Source organism: Schistocerca gregaria, chromosome X, assembly GCF_023897955.1.
Source record: "Schistocerca gregaria isolate iqSchGreg1 chromosome X, iqSchGreg1.2, whole genome shotgun sequence".
Lineage (NCBI taxonomy): Eukaryota > Metazoa > Arthropoda > Insecta > Orthoptera > Acrididae > Schistocerca > Schistocerca gregaria.
Window position 1 is genome coordinate 652961036 of NC_064931.1, and position 14172 is coordinate 652975207.

The window sequence follows — 14172 nt, forward strand, 5'->3', positions numbered from 1 at the left end:
ATTTTCACTCTGCAGCGGAGTGTGCGCTGATATGAAACTTCCTGGCAGATTAAAACTGTGTGCCCGACCGAGACTCGAACTCGGGACCTTCGCCTTTATCGGTTTCAGTAATAAACAAGTAAATAATTAACAAGTAAGTAAATATTTACTCGCATGTCTGGATGAACAGACATTGGCGATTGACAGCCATTGGAAATAAATTTGCTGAATGCAAATAACTTAGAATCAGCTGTATTAGGTATAGATATACTACCTATTGCTGATGGGTGAAAATTTGTGCCAGAGACTTGAACCCGAATTTCATGCTGGTCACAACTTATTACTTTAACAACTTCGGCTATCTGTACACACTTCCTGGACTGATCCAAACTTCCATGTGTCACACTGTCAACATCTCTATATTGTAGCCCATACATTAATCACTCAAAGCTCACACCTTTACTCTGTATTCCATTCACCAGTGAGGAGGAGACTGAGGATTCAAGACCCATGATATTATCATCTTGTGCCCACCTTGACATACATTATTTACTTGCATGTTTGGATGAACAGACGTTAATGGTGGTCGACAATTTTCTGAAATCAATTGAAAATAAATTTGCTATTACCCATTGTCTTGATCTCACTGGTGTGGTAATGCAGAGTAAAAGCTGTGAACATTAAGTAATGAATGTAGGACCTATGGTATAGTGGTGTAGACAGTGTGATATATGGAAGTTTGGGTCAGTGTGAGGTATGCACAGATAGAAAAAATGGTTAAGGGTGACTGCACATGAAAACTGGGAAATTCAGGTGAAGAGTCCTGGTATGAGGCAAATCTGCACATGTTGCTGATAGGTAGCATATCTCCATCTAACACAGCTGATGTCAAGATATTTACATTAAGTGAATTTAATCTGAAATACGTAAGTCAATACTGTCGTCTTAATTATTTGTGCAAAAACAGGAAAAGTGTTGAACAAAAAATGGTCATCTGTCGAACATGGAACTTTAGCAGTAAAGTGCATGCCTGTGCGACCAAATCTTGGTTGGACCATGAATTTTCCAGTTTGTCTTGTTAAGTAGCTTTCACCTCTGTGATGTGAAGATTCAGCAGATATGACATGTGGTTTAGATTCCATGTTAGCCATAGGTCCCCTTTCCCTGATTGAGTGACTGTTGTAAGTCAGCAACATGCATGCTGCCAAAATTGTATCCAGCTGGAAGGCCTGCACCCCAGCATTACTAGATACTAGGGTAGAACATGTAAGTGTGAGATATAATAATAACAGGAGTAAAAGTTCCTGTTGATGCACTCTCTCTTCCTCTCTCTCCTACTCCGCCCCCTCCCCAATGTGCATAAGGTCTCCCATCTTCATTTTTGTACATCACAGTACAAAACTGACTTCGCAGAGGTAGCAGGGTAAAAGGGGGCTGGGGGGGAGGGGGGGGGGCTGTCTAGAGTGTCCATGACTGGTCCCTGAACCACAGATATCAATTTTCCCCTGCAAAATCGAGAGTTGGTCATTTTTGATGACTCAGGACTGTGCACCCACACCTAGAAATTGATCTTGGTGAGCAGTTACTTGAAGTCATTGACACTTGACAATTTTTAGGTATTTTATTTTACCACAAGCTAACTTCGGTGCCCCATGTCCACCGGCTCACTGTCACTTTCATGAAGAAGCTGAATGCTCTGTCTTCTTAGTCACTGCTTGTGGGATGTGGACTTCACAGTTCTTCTGAGCAGTGATTTTTATCCCCCTTGGACTGTGAATGGGTTGGCAGCACTGTCCTTACAGAGCCTGCTGGGATCTGTTCACCACACTGCCATTTGGTTGGCAACGGGTGCATTCCATACAAGCCCTGTTGACAGCCTCCTGGCAGAAGCCGGTGTCCCACCACAGCAGGTTAGTCTACAACTCAGTCTGTCAGGTGCCTACCCACCCATGTCACTCAACTTTGTTCCACTGGGATCCGACTCTCTATTCTACTGAAGGACCTCCAACAGCCTTCGTTAGTCTTGTGTTCCTGGAGCCCTCTTGACATTCCCCATGTCCTGTGATACAGATGGACCTGTTTCGTGGCCCGAAGGAGGATGCTGAGCCTACCCTTATGACGCCTGTTTCTTTCTATCCTCCACAATTATTCGAATTCGGTATGCATCTACAAAGAAGGATCAAAAGTAAACAGCACGGTCGGTTACACTTTTGCACGTGCATGGGGACATGAGCAACACACTCTGCCAAGCACCTGCAGTGTATACACTGCACAGTTTGTTGCCATCTTTCAGGCTTTGTGGTACGTCAAATCCCAGGCCACGATGAACTTTATGATCTGTAGTGATTCCATTAGTTGCTTAAAAGGTATAACCCTGTGCAATCCCAAAACTCTTTTGGTCACAAACATCTGGGAGCTACTGGCTAACCTCTACAACTCTCCATCTGCACACTGAGCCACATAAGTATTCCAGGAAATGAACTCGCCAACCGTCTACCTAAAGATGCAACTACAGGAAATCAACTTATCAGGATACTGGGTCCAGACTTAAAGTTAAAAATGCGACACAATATTTTGAGGCTTCATAAATTGGAATGGCAGGCTGCTACGATCCAAAAAAGTTGAGCCATTAAATGGTCCACTAAGGTGTGGCATTCATCTTTCCAGGCCTTTCAGAAAGATGGCACTGTGCTGATTGTGGGTTAGCCACACGACACGTCCACAAGTTCCTGCTGTGTCTGGATGATCATCCTCACTGCAGCTGTGGTAGTCTGATGATAGTGTATGTTCGTGCTGAGTGTGCCCTGCTGGCCAATCTGCAGCATGCTTTCAGCTTGCCTACCTCAGGTGCTTGTGGATGACGTGACAGCCACTACCAAAGTGTTGCATTTCCTGAGGGAGAATGGATTTTACTGTAACCTGTAACACACTTCCATTTCCAGTGTTAGGGGCAGTTGTGAGGGCGAGAGCCCTGCTACCCCTCCCCCCCTCCACTCCATGGTAAGTACCCACAAAGCAACTCCAGATTCCTTTCTTCTCCCCCCCCCCCCCCCCTCCCCTCTTACCTTGGGCTTTTAGCTCCCCTTGTACAAGATGTTGCCTCATTTATCTCTCTTCTTTTGCCTGTTGTTGTGCAACTACTGTCATGCCCTTTTAAACTCCTTGGCTTGTTTACATAGTTTGTTCTCTCGTAAGGAGGGACTGGTGACCCCATTGTTTAATCCCTTAAACACACAGTCGTCATTGTCATCACAGCATTTGTGGAGACGACCATCAACCTAGAGTAGCAAAAATGTGATTCACCCAAAGAGCAAACAGATTTCCATTGATTGACGGTCAAATCTCGTGCCCATTGCAATCATAATTGACAGTGTCATTGAGTAAACATGTGAACATGTAGCGGTGCTGTGAGCTCTGTGACAATGCACGATAGATGCTGTGCTCCAAAACACTTGTGCGTGCACCAACATTGTGCCCTTTCGGCAAAGATGCCACAGGTCACTATCTATCTTACATTACAGAGCAGACAAGCCTCAGAGCCCCACATTCTGTGAAGAGACATGATTGTCCAACCATTTAGTGCTTGGTGGTAGTTTCACTGCTCTTCTACCATTTTTCGGTATATGCTCATGGTAGCACATGAACGTTCGACCACCTTTGTCATTTTCAAGACACTCCTTCACATGCTCTGCATAATTAAAATTTCCCTTGTTTTCAAAGTCGCTTATCTCCATGGATTTTTCCATTTGCAGCCCATACCTTCACTAGAGTGATCCCTTGTCTGTGTATGCTGTGCTTACATACTTTTGTTATGTCACATGCCCACAGTGCCACCAGGTGGCATGCAACATCATGGTGGGCAGTAGTTAGTTTTGGCTTATCAGTGTACATTAAGATTCTGGAATTGCTAAATATGTGGTATCAAAAATAAAGGTAATCCAGAAATTGTACCCCAGATACTAAGCTTAATATTATGCTGTGGCTGTCCAATGTACTGATTGTGATTTTCTGCCATACAGTTTTAAGTGTTGTGAAAATTCATACTAAGACATGTTGACACCTCAGGAAGCTCACTCTTCCATAAACACATGCACAGTGAGCATGGGCCCCAAGCTATTGCAGCACCCACTTTTTCCTATACTGCAATCTCTCATCTCAGATTATCATTCTGTCTACTGCTCTCTTTCTCATGGTGGCAGCCTTTGATGTCAACCTGGCTATTCCCTAGCTTCTACCTTCCTTTCTTGGAATATTCTTCATGAAGTACTTTGGTGGTCCCCTTCTGGGTTTGATCTTCATTTTCCAAAGTTTTCTGTTGTGTAGACCAACTGGGAAAGAACAGCTTAAACAGCACCTACTGTGTGCATTGTTAAAGATCATGTGTGAATAGTACCTGCATAGGCTCTTACTTGCATTTCAAAGCCAGCGTGGTAGCCAATCTGACATAGTGGGGTCATTGCATACCCTTCAGTTGAGCCCCAACCTCACAAGGATCGCATTGCCTATGCCTGAGCTGCTAGCGCCCATGCATGCGAAAGATTAGATGTCCATCATCCTGGGGCATCAGCACTCTAGGCAACAGCCATCATGCCATATGGCCTTTGCTGTGGTTGGATGGCACCCTTCAGATGACTGGAGTAGGTGACATCAGGGTAGACGTTGTGCATATGAATAATATTAAATTACACCAGAACAATGGCCATTTTGATCTTGCAGTCCCTTTTGACTGGAGACAAAATTTCAATGCTTACAGTTACAACCCCAGTGCTTTCTCTACCTGGCTACATTATGGGAAAAGGGACAAGCCAGACATCTAGGAGCAAAAAAAATTATCCAGTACTTATTATGTACTTGAACTGTGACAGACATTATTTTTTGTGAAACATATTGAAGATAAATTTGGAGACTTTGCTGAACAATTAATTAGGATGACATATTTACAAAGGCTGCTTCATGGTAGTATTTTATTTCACCAGACAAGTCTAGGGCATTGCCAATCATCAGCGGTATCTTAAATGTAATACTCTCTAGTGTATCCAAATGATAATATTTCACAATGTTCATTTAATATTTTATTTACATGTACAGATTACATAATCAGCATGAGGAATTTTTTACAGCTGTATATATTTCATAAAAAAATCTTATGCTGATTACATATATGGATATATAAATTGTGTAATCGTATTACTACATGACTATTACAAAATCTTGTCATTGCGATACCCTAAAGAACATCACACAAGATACTGCTGATGATGGGCAAGGCCCATACCAAGTCCAGTGAAATAAATTATCACCACATAGCAGCTTTATTGCACAATTAATTAATAAGATGACATATTTAAAATTTCTGCAAGCTGCAAAAAAATCTGGAGAAATTGAGTCATTAGGAAAAATGCACTGTGGACTGTGCCAGCTTTGAGGACCACTTCCAGCATCCTCCTCTGGTGTATACTGATGACAGGGCTCCCTCTCAGGAGTCCTCTCCCCAGAAACCCACATATCAGTGGCCTACTGAAAGCCAGTTGCTAAAGAACAGCCAGTTGCTGCCTTCACATGCTCATCATGAATAGGTCCTCAGAAGAATCCAGCTACAATAGGCTGAAGAAGAAGAAGAAGAAGAAGAAGAATTGGGACAGTGACTCCAATGACCCTGGAGACACCACATCACTATGCGCCATTGTATTCTGAACCAATGCTCATTGATATGGTTCCACCCCATCAGGGAGAGGCAGTGATCCTGGGGCATGACCGGTTCTCCCAGTCCCTTCACACCTAACCTAGGCACTGGTAATGTGATCATTCAAGAGTACTGTAACTTCAGTACTGTGGAACCTTTTCAGCTGTTGATCTAATAATCTCTTGCCCACACTCTTATGACTTCACTGCATTTGTCACTGCATTTGTCACTACATCACAATCTTCATGAAAGTGATGAATTTCTGTTGATCCTGTTACTTCCTTGTCGTCTTCAAGCCAGCTATCGCATCGTGCTTTGAAGAACCAGTTGGCAGTTCTCTAATTGCATTGATGAGGTTGTGCAAGATATCTCCGATGTGATCAACCATGCTGCCGAAACTGCTATTCCCCTTCCTATAGATCCCCTCCACAACCAGCCAGTGCCATGTTGGATAAATGACATTGCAGTAGCTGTTTAGGATTGCCAAAGAGCCATGCAGTCTTTAAAGTGACGTCCTTTGCACATCAGTTCACCACTTTTAACTGACAGCATGCTAAGGCTAGCCATCTATTTAAACATAGTAAGAAAGAATGCTGGGAGTGCTATGTCTCCTCCCTCTTCATCTCAGGTGTGGGCTAAGCTCAGTATAAGATTGTTCTGGGCCTTGTCCTTCAGGATGGTATTCTTACTGATGTATCAGTTCTTACTGAACACCTTGTGATCACATTTTGCATCAGCATCTTCTCCTTACCTGACTACCTTTCTATTGCAGAAACAACAGATTGAAAACCTCCCCTTGTATTTCAGCCCACTATGCTTAATCATATAATGAACTTTTCACTGACAGGGAACTGCTTCAGCCTCTTGCCTTATCTCCTGATATGCTCCCAGGCCCTGATTAAATTTGTAATCAGATAATCCAGCAGTTGATTAGTATACAAAGATATCTGTTCAGTCTTAAGCCATATTTGGCTTAAAGGAGTCTCCCATATGGTTGCCTGCAGATAATGCTGATTTCTCTAGTCTAGGCGACTTTTGTCCCCCTGTAAGTGTGGTTTCTGGAAGGGACAATCCATAGCCAACTATCCTAAATGCCAGCACCTCAGGGCAGTCTTTCTTGATGTACATGTGGTATAGGACACATTGTGTTGCCATGACATTTAACTTACTTTTCGTAATTGGGGATTTTGTGGCTCCCTATCAATTTTTATTTCAAGGCACCATCTGATAGGCCTCTGTGCAGGCCCTTCCTTGTAGTTTCTAATTCTCTCCTGTAAAAATGCAGCTCATGCAGCATTTCTGCCATCATACCAGGGTCATTCCTGACCCAGAAATCTATTTGGGTGTACCCAACACTAGGAAGAGCTGTTGCACATTTCAATTTTTTGGACCTCCTTTTTGTGATAAAAAGTTGACTTGGCTGTGCCATTTTCAACAAGTAGACTAGTTGCATATAGAAGCTTAATGCACAGATTTCTTACCCACACCTGTTATGGTGCAAATCGTGTTACTCTTCTCAGTATGTACCAGGCCCAACTCTTCTATAGATTCCAGATTTGTGGCTCAGTGGCACCTTCGGTATTGGAATTGTTAAACTAAGTCTATCATCATGGAGTTCATCTGGCCCCTAGTGCCTTCCAGATGACTCCTGTAGACTTCTTGATGAAGTGAGGATCTTTCCTCATCAGTTCCAGTGATACTAACTCTTGGTCTCCTATGCAACTGCCATTCACCAACTCCCTGATCATCCGACATATCCCACTCTTCTTACATATAAGGGACATAGACTGCCTGATATCTGCTCTTGGGTGGCATTACCAGTTGGAAGGCACCTTGCAACTTGCTGCAAAAATCTTTGCCTCTCCTACATAGATTGTGATCCCCATGTTTTCTTGCACAATTTTCTTGGTTGGTGCCCAAGCCATGAATTGGGAACAATCTTCTTCAAGGTCCTAAAATCTGTTGTCCCATGACCTGTCGGCATCTGTTACATTTAGTTCTTCATGGATTTTAGGGTGCTACCAACTATGTCACTTATGGCTCTGAAACTGTGGAGAAGAAAGGATATGCTTTTACATCCCACGTTGGGGACCTACATTGTCAGGAACATTTAGTGTTTCTTCTGTGGAGCTGGCTGATCCATTAACAGATGCTCCACTTTCTTTAATGGGCCTCCCTTGATCACATTTTAATATGTAGTGACTCGATGAGCAGTCTTCAGGCAACTGACTGACGCTCTTCTCACTGTGTGGTATCTGCTGTTCATGACCTCGTGACCTTCTCATTGAACTTTGTCATAATGACTGCTTGGTTGTCTTTCTGTGTGTCCCAAGTCATGTTGGTACCTTGGGGAATGAAGTGGCTGAACATTTGGCTGGAAGGGGCAGGGGCAGAGTGATCGGGGTGTCCCATGCTGGATGGTTGATTTTGGGGATCTCTAACCCTAACTGTATTACTGTTTTAATTGATTTAAGATGTAGTTTGTCTCTGTTTCTACCATACCCTATTTTCTATTTCAGAGGTGTCAGCCTCTGGTAACTGAGTGGTCAGCATGGCAGAATGTCATACCTAACAGTCCGGGTTCGATTCCCAGCAAGGTCGGAGATTTTCTCCGCTTAGGGACTGGGTGTTGTGTTGTCCTTATTGTCATTTCATCCCCATCGATACGCAAGTTGGCGAAGTGGTGTCAACTCGAAAGACTTGCACCAGGTGAACGGTCTACCCGATGGGAGGCTTTCTACGGCAAGGTCTTATCAGTCTTTTGTACTTCCATCGTCATAACATGTGCTTTATGTATGTCACTAATACTGAATGAACTGTGACCTTACTGTTTAGTCCCTTGTTCCTCAACCAACTAACCAACCAACCAATCAGGTGTCAACAGCCCTCATCTGAAGAAACAGAGAAACTGACGATCCCAACATCCCAGTATCTCTTCATATAGAAAGCATCAGTCAAACTCAAAATACAGATTATCCTCGAAGCTTTGACTTATGCTCAGAACATTGTGAAGTGTCAAACTTTTCGTTTCTTCTTGTACAGCTAACTGGTATGATGATTTTGTCTGACTTCTGAAAGCTATCATTCATTTGTGCAATGTTATTTAAGTCCATGTTGGTTTTGTGTAGTTTTCTTATTCTCTTTGATGTTTGATTTGCCATGAAGTGCCAACAATTTTTGGGTCAGTTTTATTTTGACCAACCCTTATGTGGTTAATGGATTTGGCTCATCAGATTAGCAGCTATGAGCAAAATTAAAAGGTATGAAATAGTTTATGCCCTGTTGGTACACTGGAAGTTAAATGAAACAACTATACAATGGAAATGCCATGTGGCTAGGGCCTCCCGTCGGGTAGGCCATTCACCTGGTGCAGGTCTTTAGAGTTAATGCCACTTCGGTGACTTGCGTGTTGATGGGGATGAAATGATGATGGTAAGGATAACATAACACCCAGTCCCTGAGCGGAGAAAATCTCCGACCCAGCTGGGAATCGAACCCGGGTCATTAGGTATGACATTCCGTCGCGCTGACCACTCCGCTACCATGGGCGGACATAATACAATAATGATAAAAATAGAGAACCATTAAAATTGAAAAACCTGTTTAAGAGACTGAAGGGAGGGAAATGAAGAAAAGTGCAGTTACAAGATAACAGGGAAACAAAGATACAATAGCTGTAAGTTCATCTTAAGTGATTGGAAGTAGAAATTTTTGTGCTGATAAGCTCTTTCCCATTTCCACAACTGAAACGTAATTACTAGTTTCAAGAAAATAGTTAAAATAGCGAAATGATGCCTTCAAGTTCCTGAAATTGTACCGTAGAGCTTGTTCTAAAAGTCTGTATTTGGGTAATTCCTGGAGGAAGTTTGCCACTGAATGTTGTTGAGTTTCCAAGCAGAACTAATGTTACTAAGAACTGTTGATCATCCAAATGACTGAGTGAATGCTTGCATAAGTCCTCACAAGTGGAAACCTGTCAAATTCCGGTTATGGTGGTAAGAATGTACATAGAGATAACAGTACAATGTCATTGTTTATGTAGTCAGTGACTTTGAATGGAAGAAAGTAAATCGGAACAGATGACGGTTGTCACATTTTTTCTAATTTATTGTTGTTGCTCGTGAGATTTTTGGTTTGTCTGTGTGTCTGTTCCAAAGTGCCTTCAAAATTCTAAAGCCTTACCATCCACAACAGGTAGCTAAATACACTTCTCTCTCTCTCTCTCTCTCTCTCTCTCTCTCTCTCTCTCTCTCTCTCTCTCTGTGTGTGTGTGTGTGTGTGTGTGTGTGTGTGTGTGTGTGTGTGTGTGTGTGTGTGTGTGGGTGGGCGCGCCCGCGCAACTCTAAAATTTAAGTGTATGGTTAAAGGCTGTCCTATATTAAGGTCTGACTTGATTTAAATGTAGAAGTGCAAGTAGCACTAATGGTGTGTGTATGTAATTCTTTGTTGCAGAAAACAAGTAGAAGAAAATGCCATTATTGGTTCGTCCAAGGAATCTCACATACATTTCTGTAAAATCTGTGCTGAAAGAGAACGTGGACTGGTGTTTCTTCCATGTGGCCATGTGATTGCATGTGTGGAATGTGGCCCCTCCCTTTCTGTGTGCCCTGACTGCAACACAGAAATATCAGCAAAAATGCGCGCTCACATTGCATGAAGTCAAAGGAATGTTTGTGACAGTCTCCCAGTGCAGGATTTTCACGAATTTGCATAAGTTATTACTTGTGAAGAGACACATTTTTCTAACAGCCTGCAACAAATTTTGCAGCACTAACTTTTTAGTATTTACAGCAAGATTTTGAAGGCTGTACTGATGTTCCTTGGTTTGATAAAAATTGTGTTTTTACTGAGATTGTGTGTGTGTGTGTGTGTGTGTGTGTGTGTGTGTAACTTCGGACTGGTAGTTACAGCAGTCAGTTTTACCAGCCAGCTACTTTCATATAGTTGACTTGGAACTGGTACAGTATTTGGAAAAAAATGTATTTTTTGAATAAAATTAATAAAAACGTGTGTGTGCAACCAGTATACTGACTTTTACTGTTGAACAGATTATCACAAAAATGAATTTGCAGTTTGTGAAGTGTGTTCAGTGTTTGATATTAAGAAATGTCATTACTGTGTACTACTTGTGGGTCAAGCTTTCCAAACAAACATTAAAATAATTAGATGATAGTGAGGTTCAGTGTACCAGAAGTTTACTTTCTTTTGCTCATTATCTCCCAGTGATTTATTTTCCGTCTCTTGTCTTTTAATTTGTTACAAATAATTGGACAACATATATTGATTTCCAGTTATTGTGCTATAAACCTACATTTTTAGCAGTAATTATTGTAATTTTTTGATTACATACAAACAATGGGATTTTTCTCATGTTTTAAGAGACCACAATTGCAGAAAATGCAGGAAGTTACTTTTTATATCGTCTCTGTTTATTGATTACTACTTGTTAGCTATTGACTGGTTGTGCAGAAAAAGAATTACATAATAATACTGTGAGTAAATAATTTGCCATTATTGGCCTACTTTGTTGTCTAGAAAACTTAGACAATCTCTTTTTAGATCACTGGATAAAAACAGTATCTGCTGACACAGCTGCAATAAAAGGCACACACAATAACATTCAGTCCTAGTAGTGGAGTTAGTGAGTGAAGTTCATTTCATACAGTGTAGCAGACTAAAACAGAGAAAATGAAAGCAAACTATGGCATATTGTTCAAAGATGTTACGATGAATGAAGCTTTAGACATTATTTATAATGATAATTTTGAAGGACTGAGTGTAAACAGTAAAAATGTTGAAGTGGTTGTTGTTCCTCTGGATGCTGATGCTTTGACAGATGAAGATGAGACAGATGATGGTGCAAGGGGTACTGCGAATGTTCTTGATGTTCCTGGATTGGTGGAAGTTCATTTGCAAAGTTCTTGAAAATACTTGTTTCAAGAGTGGATAATGTAGTGGGTATCGGATGAAACTTTGCAGCCAACTTACAGTAAAACGAAGCCAGTATATACCGCAACTCCTAAAAATGTTTCAGCTGATGCAATACACAAAATAATCCCATGCCATTTGAAGTTGGAGAAGATATCTTGAAATATTTTGTTTCCTCAAATCTAACATTCACTGGTAAAGGGTTATATTTTTTAAAAATGTCTATTCCAGATCAGTGTACTTCATACTGTTCCAGCTGTAATTGGGTGTTCATGGAATTGCATCAAAGCAAATTGTTAATTAGCATCAATTTTAGATGGAATATACATAAATCACTGTAAAGAAAAAGATGCTTATAGTAATTTTAGAGAAGGGCGAGGGAGAAAATTTTGGTAGGGGGCACATAAATTTTCAAAAGTTGCAGATAGTGAAATTATTGGGGAAGGTCTATATTTAGAGTTTGATTTCAAGTAAACTGCAGACAATACACTTCATCTTCTTATCATACATTGGGTGGGTGTAATTCCCCTCCCTGGGTAGACAAGTAAGGCACGCACATACCCCCTGGTAAAGACCAGGCCCAGGGAGGGGTGATTGCCTGAGCTGACACCTTCTGACCATGCCGATTGGTCCCTCCGTCCGTTTCTCGGGAGGTGTGACCTGAGGTGTGAACAATCACCTAAGGTGCGAGTGTCCTCTGAGAGGGTCCCCACAAGGAAGGAGCGTGCCATCGGAGACGCTGGCAATCGTGGGGGATTCCTCCGCAATGGATTTCTCTTCTTCTTCTTCTTCTTCTTCTTCTTCTTCTTCTTCTTCTTCTCTCTCGACTTCTGCCCACAAACGGAAACTTGACCAGCCACCAGTGACAAAAGTACTACCGCCTGCCCCACAGTTCCTCGTAGTTTCTTGATCTGAGGATGGAAAGGATTTTTCCTCTGTCAACCCTTTCGTTATCCAGAAGGGCATAGACGCCATAGCCGGATCTGTCAAGTCTTGTACCAGGTTGCATAATGGTACCTTGTTACTAGAAACTAAGAACGCCTTTCAGGCACAAAAACTGCTTTGGGCCACACTCCTGTACACGTTCCCTGTCCGGGTGGAGGCTCACCACACTTTGAATTCGTCCTGTGGTGTGGTCTATACTAGATCACTCGACGGATTGACTGACGAGGAGATTCAGTCTTTCCTCGCTGAGCAGGGCGTGACGGCTGTCCATAGGGTAATGAAAAAGGTCAATAATGACCTTGTATCGACCCGGACACTTCTTGACCTTTACAGTGTTCAGCTGCCGTCGCACATCAAGGCGGGCTACGAGGTTATTTCTGTTCGCCCCTATGTCCCGACACCTACGCACTGCTACCAGTGTCAGCGTTTCAATCACACTCGCTATTCTTGTTCCAATGCGGCTACATGTGTGACTTGTGGCAGGGATGCCCATGAGGGTGACTGTCCACCTCCGTCTCCTCGTTGTGTGGACTGTCGCGGTGACCATGCAGCGTCCTCCCGCGACTGTCCCGTCTACAAGGAAGAAAGCTGTATCCAACAAATTCGGGTCAAAGAGAAAGTCTCTACCTCGGCTGCTCACAAGCTATTCGCTAGTAGGAAGCCCACGTTGCTCCCAGCGGGGAAGTACAGTACAGTACTGTCCTCACCTCACCTCACCTCACCTCACCTCACCTCGCCTCGCCTCGCCTCACTTCTCCTCGGACTACCAGGGAGGTGGCGACGCAGACATGCGATCTGACCTTCAGCACTACGGTCGTCCTTTCGGCCAGTGCTAAGATCGCCCGGTCGACGTCTCCTCTTCCTCCCGTCGCCCCTTTATCAGCTTCTGCCAGGACGAAGACACAGAAGTCAGAAGCACGGGCCTCCAAGAAAGAACCGTCTCGTGCAGACCTTCTACATACCTCGAACCCTCAGCCATCGACCAATCCTTCCACAAAACGACCTTCCAAGAAGGCTCATAGGAAGCACAGTTCTCCTTCCCTGCCACAGCGCATTTCTCCTCCTGTGCCCCCCAGCAGTTGCCGCCCCAGGCCGTCATCCGTTTCGCGTGGCCGCACCGCTGGTAGCCGAACATCTGGCCGTTCACCATCGGAGGAAGCTCCCCCTCCGGCCATCTCCACAAGATGGCCGATGAACCTATAGAACAAATGGACGATGACTGTCCGCCTCCTGCTAGCGGCGGCAGTGCTCGCTCGAAGACGGGCCCTCAGCGGCCTTAGAGATGACCCCTTCTTGCACCTTCTTCTTCTCACGATGGCACTTATTCACTGGAATATTCGCAGCATTCGCTCCAACCGAGAGGACTTGAAATTGCTGCTCCGCTTGCACCGTCCACTCGTCGTAGCCCTCCAGGAAACGAAGCTACGCCCATGCGATCAAATTGCCTTGGCACACTACACCTCTGTGCGTTTTGACTTACCCCCTGTGGCAGGTATTCCGGCTCATGGAGGGGTTATGTTGCTGGTCCGGGATGATATCTGCTATGATCCCACCACATTGCACACCGGCCTGCAGGCAGTTGCCGTCCGCATTACTCTCCCCACTTTCACATTTTCCATTTGTACCGTTTACACTCC

General features: G+C 43.4%; 1 protein-coding gene across 1 annotated transcript in view; it reads left to right on the forward strand.

Moving 5' to 3' along the window:
* The window catches only part of LOC126298787 (baculoviral IAP repeat-containing protein 7-like), an 83500-nt gene extending 72815 nt beyond the window's left edge, over positions 1-10685 (forward strand). The window contains exon 6 of the mRNA XM_049990248.1: positions 10115-10685. Coding sequence (XP_049846205.1) covers positions 10115-10319 — 205 coding nt within the window. The 3' untranslated portion in view covers positions 10320-10685. The remainder of the gene's footprint in view (positions 1-10114) is intronic.
* The last annotated feature ends 3487 nt before the right edge of the window (positions 10686-14172 follow it).